The sequence below is a fragment of the Tenrec ecaudatus genome, chromosome 15 (genome assembly GCF_050624435.1).
Source record: "Tenrec ecaudatus isolate mTenEca1 chromosome 15, mTenEca1.hap1, whole genome shotgun sequence".
Lineage (NCBI taxonomy): Eukaryota > Metazoa > Chordata > Mammalia > Afrosoricida > Tenrecidae > Tenrec > Tenrec ecaudatus.
Genome location: NC_134544.1, coordinates 54,017,928 through 54,035,398, shown reverse-complemented (window position 1 = coordinate 54,035,398; position 17,471 = coordinate 54,017,928). Strand labels below are relative to the sequence as shown.

General features: G+C 39.6%; 1 protein-coding gene across 2 annotated transcripts in view; it reads left to right on the top strand.

Annotated features, from left to right (window-relative positions):
• RBBP8 (RB binding protein 8, endonuclease) overlaps nt 1-17,471 on the top strand; it is a 71,902-nt gene that overhangs the window by 19,593 nt on the left and 34,838 nt on the right. For both annotated transcript variants that reach the window (XM_075532710.1, XM_075532711.1), the window contains exons 4-5: nt 6,443-6,538; nt 15,738-15,850. In XM_075532710.1, the coding sequence (XP_075388825.1) occupies nt 6,443-6,538; nt 15,738-15,850 (209 nt within the window). The remainder of the gene's footprint in view (nt 1-6,442; nt 6,539-15,737; nt 15,851-17,471) is intronic.

Sequence of the window (17,471 nt, the reverse complement as noted above, 5' to 3'; positions counted from 1 at the left end):
TTATAAGGTAGTTGACATTGGGGTCATGTTAAACATCTTTTTTTATAAGGAAATTAGCTTTACTTTGTATAGGTCTTGTGTAATTGCGAGTGAGTCTTGAAAAATTCTAAAGTAACTAATTGTATGTAAATTCTTAGTTAATATGCACATATATGTGTATGTTTGGTATAAATTATATATTTACATATCACATCTTTCATAAAGTAGTAAATGGGGATGGAAAACAGAAAAGTGGGTGAAGGGAGACGGACAGTTTAAGACATGACAAGATAATAATTTATAAAAAATCAAGAGTTCATGAGAATGAAGTGGGGAGGGGGGAAAAATGAGCTGATACCAAGGGCTGAATTAGGAAGCAAATGTTTCAAGAATGATTATGGCAATAAATTAACAAATGTGCTTGACACAATGGATATGTGTGTGGATTGTGATAAGAGTTGTACTAGCCCCAATAAAATGATTTTTTAAAGGGGGAGCTGTAAGAGCCCTAATAAAATGATTTTTAAGAATCTCTTAAGAGCCATCTGTCAACATCATTCATATCTCAGTTAAGGATAACAGCTAGATTCACGATGCTACCAGGTAGGTGGAGAAGCACAGAAACTCTGGGACTTCTAAATTCCTCTAAGAAGTAATATTTGAATGAGAGAACTCCCTAAGTTATTTTGGTTATTAAATCCACAATGAAATCTGATTTTCTAAGTTAGGGGCCGATTTTACTCATGATCTTTAGAGCTTCCCCACTCTGAAATGTGAGTCACATTTCAAAATCAAGTCTAGGTACCATAGTAAAAAACCATGTCCTGTGACTAGTAATAGCTGAATGTGCTTTACCACATGTACCCAGGGGCCTCGGTGACTGCATGTGTATAAAGCTTTTCAAAGTATAACACAGCTAGTTAACGGATCCCGCGTCAGAGCATATCCAGTTCTTTTCTCCATTATTGTACAGAAATTGGGAAGTTTTCTTCTCATCTGGAAAGTCATGTTTGGAAATGGATTCAGATTCAGAAATAGAAAGTGATTTTAAAAACAATTTTGTTTTCACTTGTTAAATTTCTTAATTATGAACATTTTAAAATGCTTTTCAGTATGAAAGTATACACATTTCTACCTTAAAGATATCATTTTAAATATCCTTAATGGTAAAATAACTCAAGTCTCTTATCTCTGATAACAGCATTGTTTAATTCCCGCACTTGAAAGATGTTTCTTCTAGAGGAAATGTAATAAGTGATTTCTTAGTATTTTCAGGATGTGTATCTTAATAGTAGAAAGATCTGTGGAAAACAGAAAAAAATCAGTAAGGAAAATAGGTCTTTTCTACTCATCGCAGAGTAGGATGACCCCATGGGGTTTTCTAAGCAGTAATCTTTACAAGAGCTAATAGGTTTTTTTCTCCCTTAGAGCAACTGTTAGATTTGAACCATTGGACTGGCTAACTCAGTAACTTGGCAGCAACATTAATGAGCCAGGCTATTTTTTTAAATCATTTTATTGGGGGCTCATACAACTCATCACAATCCATACATACATCAATTATATAAAGCACATTTGTACCTTCATTACCCTCATCCTCAAAACATTTGCTGTCCACATAAGTCCCTAAGTCCCTGGCATCAGCTCCTCATTCCCCACCTCCCCGTCCCTCCCTCCCTCATGAACCCTTGATAATTTATAAATTATTATTTTGTCATATCTTACACTGTCCGACGTCTCCCTTCACCCACATTTCTGTTGTCCTTCCCCCAGGGAGGAGGTTATATGTAGATCCTTATAATCGGTTCCCCCTCTCTACTCCACCTTCCCTGTATCCCCAGTCTTACCACTGGTCCTAAGGGATCGTCCGTACTGGGTTCCCTGTGTTTCCAGTTCCTATCTGTACCAGTGTACATCCTGTGGTCTAGCCAGATTTGTAAGGTAGAATTGGGATGATATTGGGTGGGGAAGAAGCCTTTAGGAACTGGAGGAAAGTTGTATGTTTCATCGTTGCTACACTGCAGGCTATTTTTCTCTTTTCCCCCATCATCCTTAGTGTCCTGGCGTGCCCCCTGGGTCTAAACCCACTGCAGAATAACTGTAGAATAGCAAGGAGACCACCATTCTTTCTAGCCCTTAAGTACAGAACACCAGAGGCAGAAAAGAGGATAGATATCTTGCCTTAGGTCCCATTTTATGAATGTATATAGGTTTACCAGAAGTCCCCAGTCATCTTCCCCAAACTTACTGAATGTGTGCTCATTCCTAAACAATATTGGACAAAGACTCTGAAACTCTGTGTCTGTTCTGAGATTGAGCACATACTTAAATTGTAGAAATGACAGCCAGGTTTCTTGCTTTCTGGGAAAGTACACATAGGAGGAGGGAAGTCTAGAATGAACACTGTGCTGTTGGACAGGAATGAGAGTTATTAGTATTTGTGGTTGTTAATGTATAGATAGATATGTATGTAACATACAGGTAGGCAACCAAAATGTCTCTGACAGCTAGAATAGTTTGTGGCTGAAAGCCAGCGCAGCTCCTGGAGCGTGACTTTCTCTGAGGACACTGAGCAGACTGCAGATAGCCTTTTCTTTCTTTGGGAGATAGCGATTCCAGGAATTCTGCAAGCTTTCCAGGCACTTTAACTCATTGCTGCTGTTACCTTGTGTTCCTGAATGATTACCGTAGAAAACTCTTTATGAATATTCTCCCTCGAGTAAAAATTTATCCAAAAGTAAGTATAATGAAGTTGCATCAGCTGGGTGAGGAAAATAAAACCATTTTATTGGTTAATAAATAAAATTCCTCCTTTTCTATCCACCTGATATAAAAAAGAGGAAATATTTTATTTACTTATTAAGAAAAATGCATTTTCTCAGTGGTGGCAGTATTTTATGGGAGTGGTTTGAGGTTTAAAATTAAAAAATAAAATTACTGTATTACTGTATCTTTATTTTTGTATCTAACCCAGACAGATAGTTGTGACCGCTGTATGTAAAACAAAGAAAACAAAACCCATTGCCATCAAGTTGATTCAGACTCATAGCAACCCTATGAGACAAGGCTGCATTGCCCCGGACGGTTTTCTAGACTAAACTCTTGTGGATGGAGGCTACAGCATCTTGCTTCTGCAGAGCAGCTTGCAGGATCATTCATTACAGGAGCCTGTTGCTTAGCAGCCAGGGTGCTTAACCCCTGTACCAACAAATCTCCTTGATGGTTGCTACAGTGTTAATTAGAAGACCAGTACTGTCAGTGACTTAATATGGTGCTCTAAATTATACCAAGCTAGATAATTATACTACTCTTTATAGGAGATGTTCTCAAAAATATTTTTTGTATAATAACCCCATATAGGATTTTTGTGCCCCCCGTTTCTGATATCCAAGGTTTAATGTTTCAGAGTTGATTAGTAGTTATACAGTTAACTCTTTTATTGTACCTTCATTCATTGTTGAAGGTGAAGATCTTACAGTGACTCCTGTAGAGCTAAAGTATTGATTGCTTCAAAGAGCATTTCTCAAATCGCTTAAGTCAGTGTGTTTATTTGATTATGCATTTTAAGCTACATTCACCAAGTGTTTTTAAGGAACTTAGTTTTATTTAAATGAATCCTTCAAGCAGGCCTAGGAATAGCTTTATATTCTAAAATAGTAATTCTATTTTAAATGATAGATTTATAATGACAAAGTAATTTTGTCTTGGCTTCAGAGTAATTTACTGTTTCTCATAGATTAAGTGATAATATATAGAAATTTTATAGGTTTCTTTATTATAAGTGCCTTTATAAATTCAGACTTCTGATTTTTAAAAGTACCTTTTGATATATGGGTTATGAATGTCCAACTTAACATTCCAATAATTTATACTTGCCTTTTAATGTTTTTGTAAGTTTTCTGTCACTTTAATATAATTGAACCAACCCCTACAAATTTTTATCACAATCACTTTCACTAATTGCACATGCAACTTTTTAATTATTGGAAAGGCCTCAAATTTTTAAATAAATTAAAAAAAGCTAATTTAGAACTGCAGGTACCTGAACTGACCTAGCTTCAAGACAATTGGGAATTGGTCTCATTGGTAACCTTGGGACAGCATGTAGTCATTACATGTTACTGTTACATGTTGCTTAATGTTACTTTCTCAAAGATTACCCAAATCATCTGTGAATATTAAAGAAAATTAAAAGCAAGTCTAGAAGAACACCTGGTTACCCAGTAGCTGATAATAGTGCCGTGTTTCATTGTATCACTTACACTTATTTGAAACTCTTTAACATATTTTTTGGAATCATTTTGTTGGGGCTCTTAAGACTCTTGTTACAAACCATACATCAATTGTATCCTACATATTGTTACATATATCCTATCATTCTTTTCTAGACATTTATTTTCCATTTAGCCCTTGGGATCAGCTCCTCTTTCCCTTTTTAATATATATTTTAATTACTCTTAAGTAACTAAATTCCCTAAGTGATCAGAGAATTAAAATGGTGCTTTATTTACTCTCTCCAGAGTAACCTGGGCCTTTGCATTGTGGGATTAGGAGCTGGGAATACCCAGTTTTACCATTACCCTTCCCTCTTATATATTTTACAGTTTACATATACAGTACAGTAACAGTCAGGACATCTTCTCTCTAGAGTGTTAAGATAACTGTGTTTATCAGCTATCCAAGTGCGTAGGGAATCCAGCCTGGAAGAAGCAGATAGAAAAGAATATATGAGGGAGCTTCAGAAAGTTCTTGGAAGTTTTTAATTTTATTTTTCCTCAAGCTTTTTGAAGCCCCACCTTCTCCCCCTTAGTACTTGTCTGTTCACATATTTGTTTCAGACCTGTTTTTAGTAAATAGTCCAGTGGTCTCCTAATATTTTCATGGCTTTCCTTTTACACACGCATTTATAGTACAGGATTGACTCTTAGGCTTCTTTGGTAGTTTCCAAAATTCCAGATGTTTCATATTCTCCTGCAACTATACTTGCTGTATAGCAGGACGCTATTCTTACTCTTGCATGATTGTTGTCAGGTGCCATCAAGCCACACAACCTGGGCACAGCAGAGCAAGATGCCACGCTCACAAGCGCTCTTCGTGTGAGCTCATTGTGCAGACACAATGTCAGTGCGTCTTGTCAAGGGCCTTCCTTTGTTTCTTTTCCCTCTACTATCTCAAGTATGATGTCCTTTTTCAGAGATCGGTCTCTCCTGATACCTTACATTACATTTCCTGTCGATATCAACTACTCACCAGATCCTTACTAAGAGCCCTGGTGGCACTGTTGGGCTCGTTGCACTGGGATAAAGTCAAGGCTGTCTGCTCCTGTGAGGGAACGCTATATAGCATCGCTATGAGCCAGTCAACTCAGAGGCAGATGGGTTTTGTTTGTTTCTGTGGTTACCTATAGAAGAGCAAACAGAGCAGTCTGGCAGGAAGTGTAGGAAGAGTGCTTCTTGGAAGCAAGGATGGTGAGACTTTATCTCACATACTTTGGGCATGTTATCAGGAGTGACTGTCCTGGAGAAGGACATCTAGCTTAGTAAAATAGAAAGTTGGGGGGCTGGTGGGGGGAAAGGAAGACCTTCAGCAAGATGGATTATTGGTGCACCGCAACAATGCTGTCAACCATAGCAACAGTTGATGTTACAGGCCTGGCTCGACAGCACCTGACAACATAACAATTTAGTTGCCATGAGTCAGAATAAACTCAACAGCAATGTTTTAAAAATACATATATAATACCTGACTGTGGGATTAAATGCCACTTCTCTTACACCGCCCTTAGTGACCTGCTCGGGCAGGGTAGAACTGCCCCTGTGAGTTTCCAAGACTATAACTTTATGGGAGTCGAAAGTCCCATCTTTCTCCCAAGAAGCAACTCGTGGTTTCAAACTGCAAACCTTGTAGAGGGCAGTCAAACACATAACTCTGTCACCATTGACTCGAAAGCAGTAAGCTTGAGTTTTCTTTTTATATCTAACACCAAACTAAGGAACAATCTCTTCCTCTGGAGTTAGACCTTGCAAGGTAAAGGGCGGTCCTCCAGACCACCAAATCTTTCTGAGACTTCAACTGCCAGCTGTGAAATAGGGTGGGCCTCCTCAGGGTTGCACTAACTTCTGACCTGCTGTCGACACATGGGGGACTCCCTGTGCCCCTCCAGGATGCCTGCACTAAGTGTGGCCCGCCTCACTTCTGACCTACTGACTTCCACTGAGGCTCGTCAGGTTGCTAGAATGACCCAGAACTCACAGGTGTCAGGCTAACCATTACCATTTTATTTTAATAAAAGGAATCAAGTGCAGACATATGACAAGGTATCATTTCCGTTTGACTTTCTTTTCTAGTCTTGCTTTCTCAGCTTTATCCTGGACACATACTGCCCTTGACCTCATGTGATTTGTTGTTCTGAGGAGTTATACCTCACCTCCAAAAAACTTAACATTCATTTCTTCACTCTTAGAGATGCACAGAGACTAGAAGAATTTTTCACCAAAAACCAACAACTGCGAGAGCAACAAAAAGTCCTTCATGAAACCATTAAAGTTTTAGAAGATCGGTAAGTGTGGTACTTGGATCTACTTGAATAAGAGATGATTTTTTACTTAATGTTAGTGCTGGGTTTAATTTGAAATCAGTTTGGAGATTGAATGTGATCCCCCCTTCTCCCCCCCCCCCAGCCCTCTATGATTTTTCAATAAATACTTTATGAAGTGCAGTATGTATTCATGTTTTTTCCATTAGTTACAGTGATCATGTCAGTTTACCCTTTTAATAGTATCTTAACCTGGCATTTGATGTAGAGTGGGATTGAAGGTGGCAGTGGTCTAGTTCTTGTGTTATTTTAATTCCATTTTTTATCTAAGTAAATAGAAACCATTCTGCTTTATTTCTACCTTTTCTTCTTCCAAGGAGCCCGGTTGGCACAGTGGTTAAGCACTCAGCTGCTAACTGAAGGGTAGGTTCAACTCACTAGGCGCTCTGTAGACGGAAAAGGTAAACTTCCATTGAAAACTCTAACGGTCAGTTCTACCCTGTCCGACAGGGTTACTGTGAGTCAGAATTGTTTCAGCAGCAGGCCATTTTCTTTTCTTCCCTACACGTTGATGTTGTTGTTAGGTGCATCGAGTTTGTTTTGACCCATAGTGACCTTATGCAGAACAGAACATTGCCCAGTCCTGTAGCATCCTCCCAATTTTCTCAAGCTTGAGTCCATTGCTGTAGCCACGGGGTCGGTCCATCTCACTGAGAACCTTCCTCTTTTTCCCTGCACCTCTGCTTTACCAAATGTGATGTTTTTCTCCAGAGTTTGGTCTCTACTGACAACATGTCCAAAGTATGTAAGATGAAGTCTTACCCTCCGTACCACTAAGGAGCACTCTGGTCATGCTTCTTCCAAGACAGATCAGTTTTTTAGCAGTCCATGGTACTTTAAATATTCTTTACCAGCATCACAATTCAAATGCATCGATGATTCTTCGGTCTTCTTTTTTCAATGTACAACCTTACATGCAGGGCTTTGAATTGCTTCAGTCATGACTGATGATGTGAAACTGCAATAGACCCAAATTTTAAAAATTTGAGTGAAACTGGGGAAATTTTAGGTTGAAACTCTGGAATAGGATACTCACAAGAGGCATGATCAGCCTTTCAGGAACCTGATGTGGGAGATCGGATTATTATCCAGACAGTGGAGAACAACACTCATGCTAAATAGTATGGTTAGCCTCTGACTGAGCAAGGCACCATTGTTTCTGACTCCTCCAGTCAAGAGATCTGCTTGCTAAGCAGTGCATACACTGCTCCTAGTTTCCAAAAGGGAACGTGACGTCCCAGCAGGCCATCGACCTATAATTTTTCGTGATGAGGTTATCCTTCTTTGTCCACATTTTGCAGATTCAGAGTTACTCTTCTTTGGCCATGACTGAACCAGGAAGAACAGAGTTGAAGGCCTTCTTTAAAAAAATTCATGGAGATATAGCATTATCTTTGGAATTCAATTTTTCGTGACATTTTTTGAAGCCCTCCCCTTACACTTCTTTACTTTTAGACATCCTAGGGATTCATCTTTGTGAATATTCTTGAGATAAAGCCTATTTTCTTTCACACACAAATTTATTTCTTTTCCACTCTTGTGAAGGTAACACCCAGAAACAGAGGCTTCCAGAATTTGTTGTATTACCTTCTCTGAAGTGCCCCTTTTCTTTATAATTCATGTTTTCCCTTATTTTACATTTCCTCTGTGTTACAGAAAGGTCCTTAGGTTGAATTTGCCTCTCTCTCTCTCTCTCTCTCTCTCTCTCTCTCTCTCTCTCTAGTGGTGGAGTAACCTAATACCCTGCACATAAGCAGACCAAAGTTGTTTACCCTTCGTTAGCTGCAAACGCAGTGGGTGCACGTTTACTAGGACAGATAGCCTCCAGTGCCTTAGAACAACCGATGGGAATTTCAGTTTCATACTATATCTTTAATACATTCACCAAAAAATAGTTGAGTTCTTACAACATCTTAGGTATAGCTGTAGAGGCTTAGGGCAGTTCATATTCTTATGGCCCAGAGTAAACAAACAAAATTCAGTCATTAAAAAAGCCTCACTGCCTTCAAGTTCATTTTGACTCATAGGCAACCCTGTAGGGGACTGAGTAGAACTGCCCCTGTGGGTGTACAAGATTATAAATCTTTACAGGAGTAGAAAGCCTCATCCTTCAAACTGCTGGCTTTGTGATTAGCAGCTCAGTACCTAACCCACTCCATCACCGTGGCTCCTAGTCACTTAAAAGAGGCCCAGCAAGAAAACAGACAAATGCAAAAAAACTAAAGTAAAAACGTTTGAAGTATTTCGGGGAACTGAGAGCTTATTGTGATACCAGCTTAATGAGTAAGGGGGTGAGTGTTAGGAAAGAAGACTGGAAAAGTGAGTAGTAACTAGACTGTATAGAGACATGGGGGATGGAGGTGGGGGCATGGTTAATTGAAATGGAAAGCCTTTAGAGGGCTTTATGGGGGGGGGGAATGGCTACTGACAGCATCTGCTATAATATCCAAATGGAGATGTCAAGTAGAGCCTTATATGTATAAGGGGGCTTCAGATTCTGTTTCCCACAAAGATTTGTAGCCCCCTCATTGGAGTCTAGAATGAAATGAATGGGTCGGAACTAGAGATTTTGAGATTCACCCTCAGAATGTGAATGGTTTTCAAAACCTGGGGACTAAAAAAGATTTCTTAAAGACATTTTAAACACTACAGGAAGAGAATCAGTCTCAGGACAGAAATCTAGAGTATGCTGATTAAGGTTTGATGAAGGATAAGGACCTAGCCAGAAAAGGGATTGAGAAAAAGAAGCTATCATGGCAGAAGAAAACCCAGGAATGTAGGGTATAATACTAATAATGCTTCATGGGGCTAATTTGGAGATTAAATAAGATATTGCAAGTAAAAGCACACAATAGAAGCTTAGTAAGCTTTATGATCTCTCTCTTAATCGGTGCATTTGATTCCAACCATTAACATACCACTCTGTCCTGGGTACCACTGCCAAAGCTAATCTCTTTCCTGCTGAGAGCATCAGAAAGCTAGAGCCATCTGTCTTTCCCCCCTGTACCAGTCCAGCATCAAAAAGGGGCTTATTGATTACTCTTGAGTTTGCTGAGAGGCATTCCCTTCTGCTTTCTCTGTGGTCTGGAGAGAAGGTAGAGAGCTTATCTTTCTCAGCCTTTACCTCCAGCAATGGAAGCACTTCCTTGTCTCCACCATGTTTTTCTCTCATCTCTACCATTTCCACAGACCATTAGGTTCTTCTCTGTAATAAGGGTAGTAATGGTAAGAGGTTATGTAATGTAATGGTAAGAGGTTAGGAACTCTTTCTGTTTCATGGCTCGTATGTAGAGAATTTCAAGGTTGGCATTAGTAAGTAAATGTGTCTGTGTCCTCTGAGAAATAAACACCATGATGCGATCAAGTGTGGAAAAGAGATAATTGGGAGAAGCATGCAGGAAAATGAGGAAGGAGCAGGAGGATTTTGGAAGAGCCATCAGATCTCCATGTATCCAAGCCTGTGATGGAGAGATGGAAATTTTATCAAGGTTGATGGAGAGTTCTAGAGGGATGGTATCTCTGCACTTGTCATTCAGGGATACATGCATGCTTGTTCACCTACGTAAGTAGGCAAAAGATTAGAATATACCAACAGGGACTTTGCTGACTATGGTAAGTGTCACTATAACTACCGTGAAATACAGTCAGGTCTGATTGCATTTTGTCTTTATTTCCATCACTTCCTAATTGTTCATTTGCAAATTGTGTAGGACCCAAAATTAGTACATTAGGAGGGAAATAAAAAAGCTTCTTCTCATATGTTTCTTGAATTCCTTAGTACATTCTGCTATCTATTTCATTTCCAAAAGAGTGTTGTTCATCTCAGCCCATAAAGGTGTGCATTCCTAGTGCCTTCAGCTCGACACTGTACAATCTCATCCTTTGGGTTGAAGTGTAGGCTTCCAGTTCTGCTGTCAGTTGCATCTTGCCTTTCCTTCTGGAGTGAGTTTTCCTTTGCCGTTTTGATAAGGTGTAAAGCAAGGGGCACAGAATTCTTTAGGGAAAGGTTAGAGGGATAGAAGCATTTCTTTCTAAAGTATGTAGACCTTGGTGGAAGACGGGTTAAGAAACGATAAAGACTTATATGATTTTGTAGCAATACTTTTTGGCTTAGCCTTAGAGTAGACGGTCTTTGTTAACTCTTTTTACTCATACATATCAATATAAACATATTCTTCAGGAGACCTTCTATGACTTCTCAGATGAGGTTAATTTATGATGTGTGCCTTGTACTCTTTATTATAACGTGAATCATACTTTATTGTAGTGATTTTTCATTGCCTGGCTTCATAGTGGACGGAGAGCTCCATGAGAGCAGTAATACCATGAACACTGTGGTATTGCAGTGTCTGTTGAATACACTGCACATGAGGGAGCTTCAAAACTTCCATTACTTTGAATTCCATTTTTTCACTCATTTCTTGAAGCCACTTGATAGTGTTAAACAAATTTAATGTATCATTTAAATACCATTGTACCAGTTTATTTGTTATTTAAACTAAAAAGCTATTGCTTCTAAGACATCAAAACTAAAATATAATACTGTATACTGAGTTTGTTAGAGGTATTCATTGAATCCCTGTGGGATGAAAATGAATAAATTTGAGGAAGTCTTTTTTGGGCAGAGCAAACAATTGTGCATATTTGTTAATCTAGGAAGTTTTAAGAGAATAAAAACTTTCATTTCTTCATGGCCATGAGCAATCTAGAATAAAATTCAGATTGTATGTTGCTTTTGGGTCTTGCAAGTAGAATTATCTCTGTGGTCCCTGAAACTGCATTTCCCTATGAAATCAGACCTGCCATTTTGTTTTTTCCATCTGAGAGCAGCAGTGGAAGATGGTGATGGAACCCTGCTGGGGAACAAGACCTAAACAAACCAGCCCACGGCCATCATGTCGAGTGTGGCGCATAGAACTGCCCCTGTGGGTTCCCCAGACTGTAGAGCTGTAGTCCCGAGGAACGGGGGAGGGGAGTTTGAACTACTTGAGCCTGCAGTCTGCAGGCCACTACACCACCAGGGCCTCTCACTGTCAAAAGCTCTTGGTTTCTTGCTATAATGCAATGGTTGGCTTCGGAATAGTTTTTATTTTAGTTCCGTCTCACGTATTTCACTTTTTAATCTGCTGTTGGTAACTGGTAGAGTCAGCTCAGCTGTGACTCACGGTGACCCCATATACAGCAGAACAACATATTGCCTGCGTAAGACAGACTTTCCTTTTGTAACTTTGTAGTGTGAACTGGGTGAGGGTTTACACTCAGATCGGTTTTGCAGTCAGCAACTTAAAACAACCTACCAGACCCTCCGGGGCTGCCCTGTTCCTGCCTGCCCCTCTCCCTCATCTCTCTCATTTAGGATACTGTCTTCCCCTTCACCCAAGTTACCACTGGCTGCCACTCCCCTTCCCTCCTCCTCCCGCTCTTGTAGCCTTTGGTCGTTTCATGTGGGACAAAAACCTTTCCTTAGGTTTTTGGTTTGTTTTTCACATGTGTGTGTTTAATGTTTGATGTTAAAGCTTCCAGGAATGTTTTAGACATTGATTTAATAAAGATATAATCTCAGGGCAGTAGTTTCAGAGATTTTTGTAGCCTTCATGTCTCAAAAAAACCTGGGTTCCATAAGATTTGAAATTCTATATTTTTCCCCTTTCATCAGATTTCTTCTAGCGAATCTGTGATCAGAACGCTCACCAGTATACATTTTGAATGCCTTCCATCCACCCCAGGGGACTATCTTCCCGCACTGTATCAGACGCTCATCAGGATTTTTTTCTTACTCTGAACGCTGCACTGTATCCTGCCCATGAATGACCCAGCCGTACCTGAAGTCCGGCTGGCATAGCTCCCAGCAGCTTCCTAGCAGCTGGCAGGCTGCTGCCAGCTTTCTGAAGCCCGTTGTTCTGTAGGGCTTCACTTGGGAGTTTCCGTGGACCCACCACATGAAAGGGAGGATATTGTGCTTTTAATCCTTCCATTATTGCTCTTCTTTTTCTCCCCCTGCATCCTATCAGCTGAACTGCCATGTGTCTGGAGCAACTTGACATCTGCTAGCAACAAGGTTGACAATTATTGTTTTTTTCTATTACCAAATTTCAGTTTTTACATTTAATTTATACATCAATAGTAGAAGTTGAAAAACCATAAACCGTGTATTGACAGTAAAATATTCACCCAGAAATAGGATTATATGTTATGTTCTAGAAGTCCCTTATGTCATAGTAGGTTACTCATTGAACTGCTAACTAGAAAGACATGAAAAGAACACAGCTGGACAAGAGAAAATGAGGGTGTCTGGGTGTAAAGCTGGGCAGGAAGGATACTGGAGGCGTTCTGGGCACAGGTGCCTAGGTCCATCCTGAAGATTCTAATTGAGTTGATTGTTCCTCTGTGACACACCTGAGGCCACCATAGGCGGTATCAACTCAATGACAACTGGTTTGTTAGGATCTAGGGGGAGACTTGTGAATCTTTTTCTTCCCTCTCCCCCCCCCCCCCTTTGTCCCTTTTAAAGCTTCCTGGGAGGTTTTCAGAAACAGTCAGGTTTGGGCACCATGGATGTAATTAACATTCCACCTGTGTTTAAACCTCAGTTTCTGAGTCATCATACTTCTGTGCTTAAACATGTCTGTAGGTGGTGCATTCTAGTCTTAAACACAGCCATCCGTGCTTCTGCAGTGGCCTGATTCCAGTGTCCCTGTGGAGACCAAAGTCTGCAGATGCTCAAGTCCCTTATGTAGAATGGCACAGAGTTTGCATATGACTTGTGGCCATCCTCCTGTGTAATTTAAGTCATATTTAGATTATTTACAATACCTCATACAATATAAATACGCTATATCAATAGCCCTTTGCTCCCTGTTAGCCTCTGAAGGATTGCTTTGGCAACTTAATTGCTTTTTTTCCATCAAATAATTTCTATCACACATGGATTGAATCCACAGATACAGAACGCATGGCTAGGGAGGACCGCTGTAGTTGGATCTTTCTGTGTACTTTCTGCCCATTGAGTCTTGATTTAGAATTATTGTTAAGTTTTTATGCCTTACACTGACCAATCTTTTTTACTGATTCAGCACTCCTACTCTGTTCTTTGTATTTTCATTCAAAGTTGTAAAAGCTCAGAGATTAAAGATCTAGTTTTTTGCAATCTTAAAAATAGCAAATCTAAATTGGACATCCCCTCACAGAAAGGTCACAAGAAGAGAAGAGTCAGTCAGAGTGCAGTACAGCACTGACGAAACACAATTTCCCTCTAGTTTTTCAATGCTTCCTCTCCACTACTATCATGACCCCAATTTTACCTACAAATCCAGCTCGACCAGAGCATATACACTGATACAGATAAGAGCTTGCAACACAGGGAATGCAAGACAGAGAAACCCCTCAGGACAAATAATGAGAGTAGTGATACCAGGAGCATAGTGGGAAGATGGGGGGAGAAATGGAGAACCGATCACAGTGATCAACATATACCCCCTCACCCCCCAGAGGGACAAACAACAGAAAAGTGGGTGAAGGGAGACATTGGTTGGTGTAAGACATGGAAAAAATAATAAGTTCTACATTATCAAGGGCTCATGAGTGAGGGTGGGAGGGGTAAATGAATAGAAGTGTGGATAAAATGATTTTAGGAAAAGATGGTTAAGGATAAATCACACAGCCAGTGATAGTTGAATAAAAGTGAACAGTATTTCAAGTGAGAATGCCAATCAAGAAACAATATGGAAATAAATAACAGTTTTTGTTTTAATCAGGTATTATTTAATAATTTCCATTTTATAAATCTTTCTTATAACATTAAGAAATAGCCAATCCATGCTTCTCAACAATTCTTTGTTCTTTTAAAAATCAATCCCTTTCAATTCTGTATATTTTGATGTTTACCTTTAGATCACTGAAGCAAAAAGTACTTATATTGCTATATTTTTTTATTAAATACTTTCATTGGGGGCTCTACGTCTCTTATCATAATCCATACAGTCATCCATGGTGTCAAGCACATTTGCATGTATGCTGCCATCATAATTTTTTAAATTTATTTTTGCCATCATCATTTGAAAAGCATTTTCTTTCTACTTGAGCCCTCGGTATCAGTTCCTCATTTTTCCTCCTCCCTCCCCTGCCCGTCCTCCCTCCTGAACCCTTGATAAGTTATAGATTATTATTTTCATATCTTACATTGTCCTTTGTCACCCTTCACCCACTTTCTGTGTTTGTCCCCCTGTGAAGGGGTTATATGTTCATCCCTGTGAGGGATTAACCTCCCCCTCCCCCCCTTCCCCTAATCCTCCTGGAATCTCTATTCTCATTGTTGGCCCTGAGGGGTTTATCTATCCTGGATTCCCTGTGTTGTGGGCTCTTATCTGTAGCAGTGTGCATGTTCTGGTCTAATCTGATTTGTAATGTAGAATTGAGGTCATGATAGTGGGGTTAAGGAAGCATTAAAGAATTAGAGGAAAGTTGTGTGTTTCATCAGTGTATACTATACCCTGACTGGATCATATCTTCCTTGTGACCCTTTGTGAGTGGATGTCCAATTGTCTACAGATGGACTTTGGGTCTCCACTACACACACACACACACACACACACACACACACACACACACACACACACACCCATTCACATTGGATATGATTTTTTTTTTCTGGGTCTTAGAAACCTGATACATGATCCCATCGACACCTCGTGATCACACAGGCTGATGTGCTTCTTCCATGTGGGCTTTGTTACTTCTCAGCTAGATGGCCCCTTATTTGTCTTCAAGCCTTTAAGACCCCAGACACTATATCTTTGGATAGCCGGTCACATTTCTTCGTATTTGCTTATGCACCCATTTTGTCTTCAGCGAGCATGTCAGGAAGGTGAGCATCACAGAATGCCAGATTGTTAGAACAAAGTGTGCTTGTGTTGAGGGAGTACTTACGTCGAGGCCCAATGTCCATATGCAGCCTTAATTCTTAACATATAGATGTAAGTACATAGATCTATTCCCCTCTCATTATATATAAATATATTTACATATGTTGCTATTTTTACAATTTTTGGGGTTTTTCATTTGCCTCCCTTTTCCTACCCTCTGTATACACATTCTTCTCATTTCAGTCAAGGAAATATATTTTATTAGATGGGATTTTTTCATTTTAATTATTTTTGTTTCATAGGTTAAGAGCAGGATTATGTGATCGCTGTGCAGTAACTGAAGAACATATGCGGAAGAAACAACAAGAGTTTGAAAACATCCGTCAGCAGAATCTAAAACTTATCACAGAGCTTAGTAAGTTTCCTTTCTTCCTTTATTAACTTTGCAAAGCATAATGTGCTGTTGTTAAAACCTTTTCGTAAATTGGTGGCAATCAAATGGATTTTTCACATATACTTTTTCTTATTTAGGTAAAAGCTCATATGTCCTCTTTTTCCTTCCTCTAGATTTAATTTCATGATTATTTTACTAAGAAATAAGGATACAGAAAATCCAAATATTGCCCACATTGGCCTTAAAGGTTGCCTGACTATTAGAAAACCAGAAGCAAATTTCCTTTGACTATGTTCATATTGACTTCTCTGAATTTATTTTGATTGTATGTAAATTTAACTAATAAACACAAAGCTGTCAATTTAGGACACTACAAAGATTTGTACCCTGTAGGTTTTCATGACTTACTAATTTGAGTAGACTAGTTTTATTTTATTCTTGCTACCCGCTCAACGAGGGTTTTCTTATAATCCTGTTAGCCTTTATCTTATCTAACACTCATCTGTCTTGGTGATTTTAACCTGGATTTTCCATAAGCAACTGAAAGTTAACATGTCCCAATGTAACTGATTAAAATCTTTTCCAAGTTAATTCCATCTTCTGACTTTTTCTATTAAGCTATTTTTCTGCTTGCTCTCAAGCAAGAACATACGCAAGGGAGCTGCTGAAAGTTCATGGGAAAATTCCATTATATTCTTTTTTTTTTTTAAACGTTTTATTAGGGGCTCATACAAATCTTATCACAGTCCATACATATATATACATCAATTGTATAAAGCACATCTGTACATTCTTTGCCCTAATCATTTTCTTTTCTTTCTTTCTTTTTTTTTTTCCTTTTTCTTTTTTTACATTTTATTAGGGACTCATACAACTCTTATCACAATCCATACATATACATACATCAATTGTATAAAGCACATCCATACATTCCCCGCCCCAATCATTCTCAAAGCATTTGCTCTCCACTTAAGCCCTTTGCATCAGGTCCTCTTTTTTTTCCCCTCCCTCCCCGCTTCCCCCTCCCCCCTCCCTCATATGCCCTTTGTAATTTATACATCGTTATTTTGTCATATCTTGCTCTATCCGGAGTCTCCCTTCGCCCCCTTCTCTGCCGTCCCTCTCCCAGGGAGGAGGTCACATGTGGATCCCTGTAATCAGTTCTCCCTTTCCAACTCACTCACCCTACACTCTCCCAGCATCACCCCTCACACCCTTGGTCCTGAAGGTATCATCCACCCTCATATGTACCAGTGTACAGCCTCTGCCCTATCCAGCCCTGCAAGGTAGAATTCGGATCATGGTAGTTGGGGGGAGGAAACATCCAGGATCTGGGGGAAAGCTGTGTTCTTCATCGGTACTACCTCGCACCCTGACTGACCTATCTCCTCTCCTAAACCCCTCTATGAGGGGATCTCCATTGGCCGACACTTGGGCCTTGGGTCTCCACTCTGCACTTCCCCCTTCATTCAACATGGTGTATATATATATATATATATATATATATATTTTTTTTTTTTGCATGATACTTTTTCCTGGTCCCTTTGGCACCACATGATCGCACTGGCTGGTGTGCTTCTTCCATGTGGGCTTTTTTGCTTCTGAGCTAGATGGCCGCTTGTTTATCTTCAAGCCTTTAAGA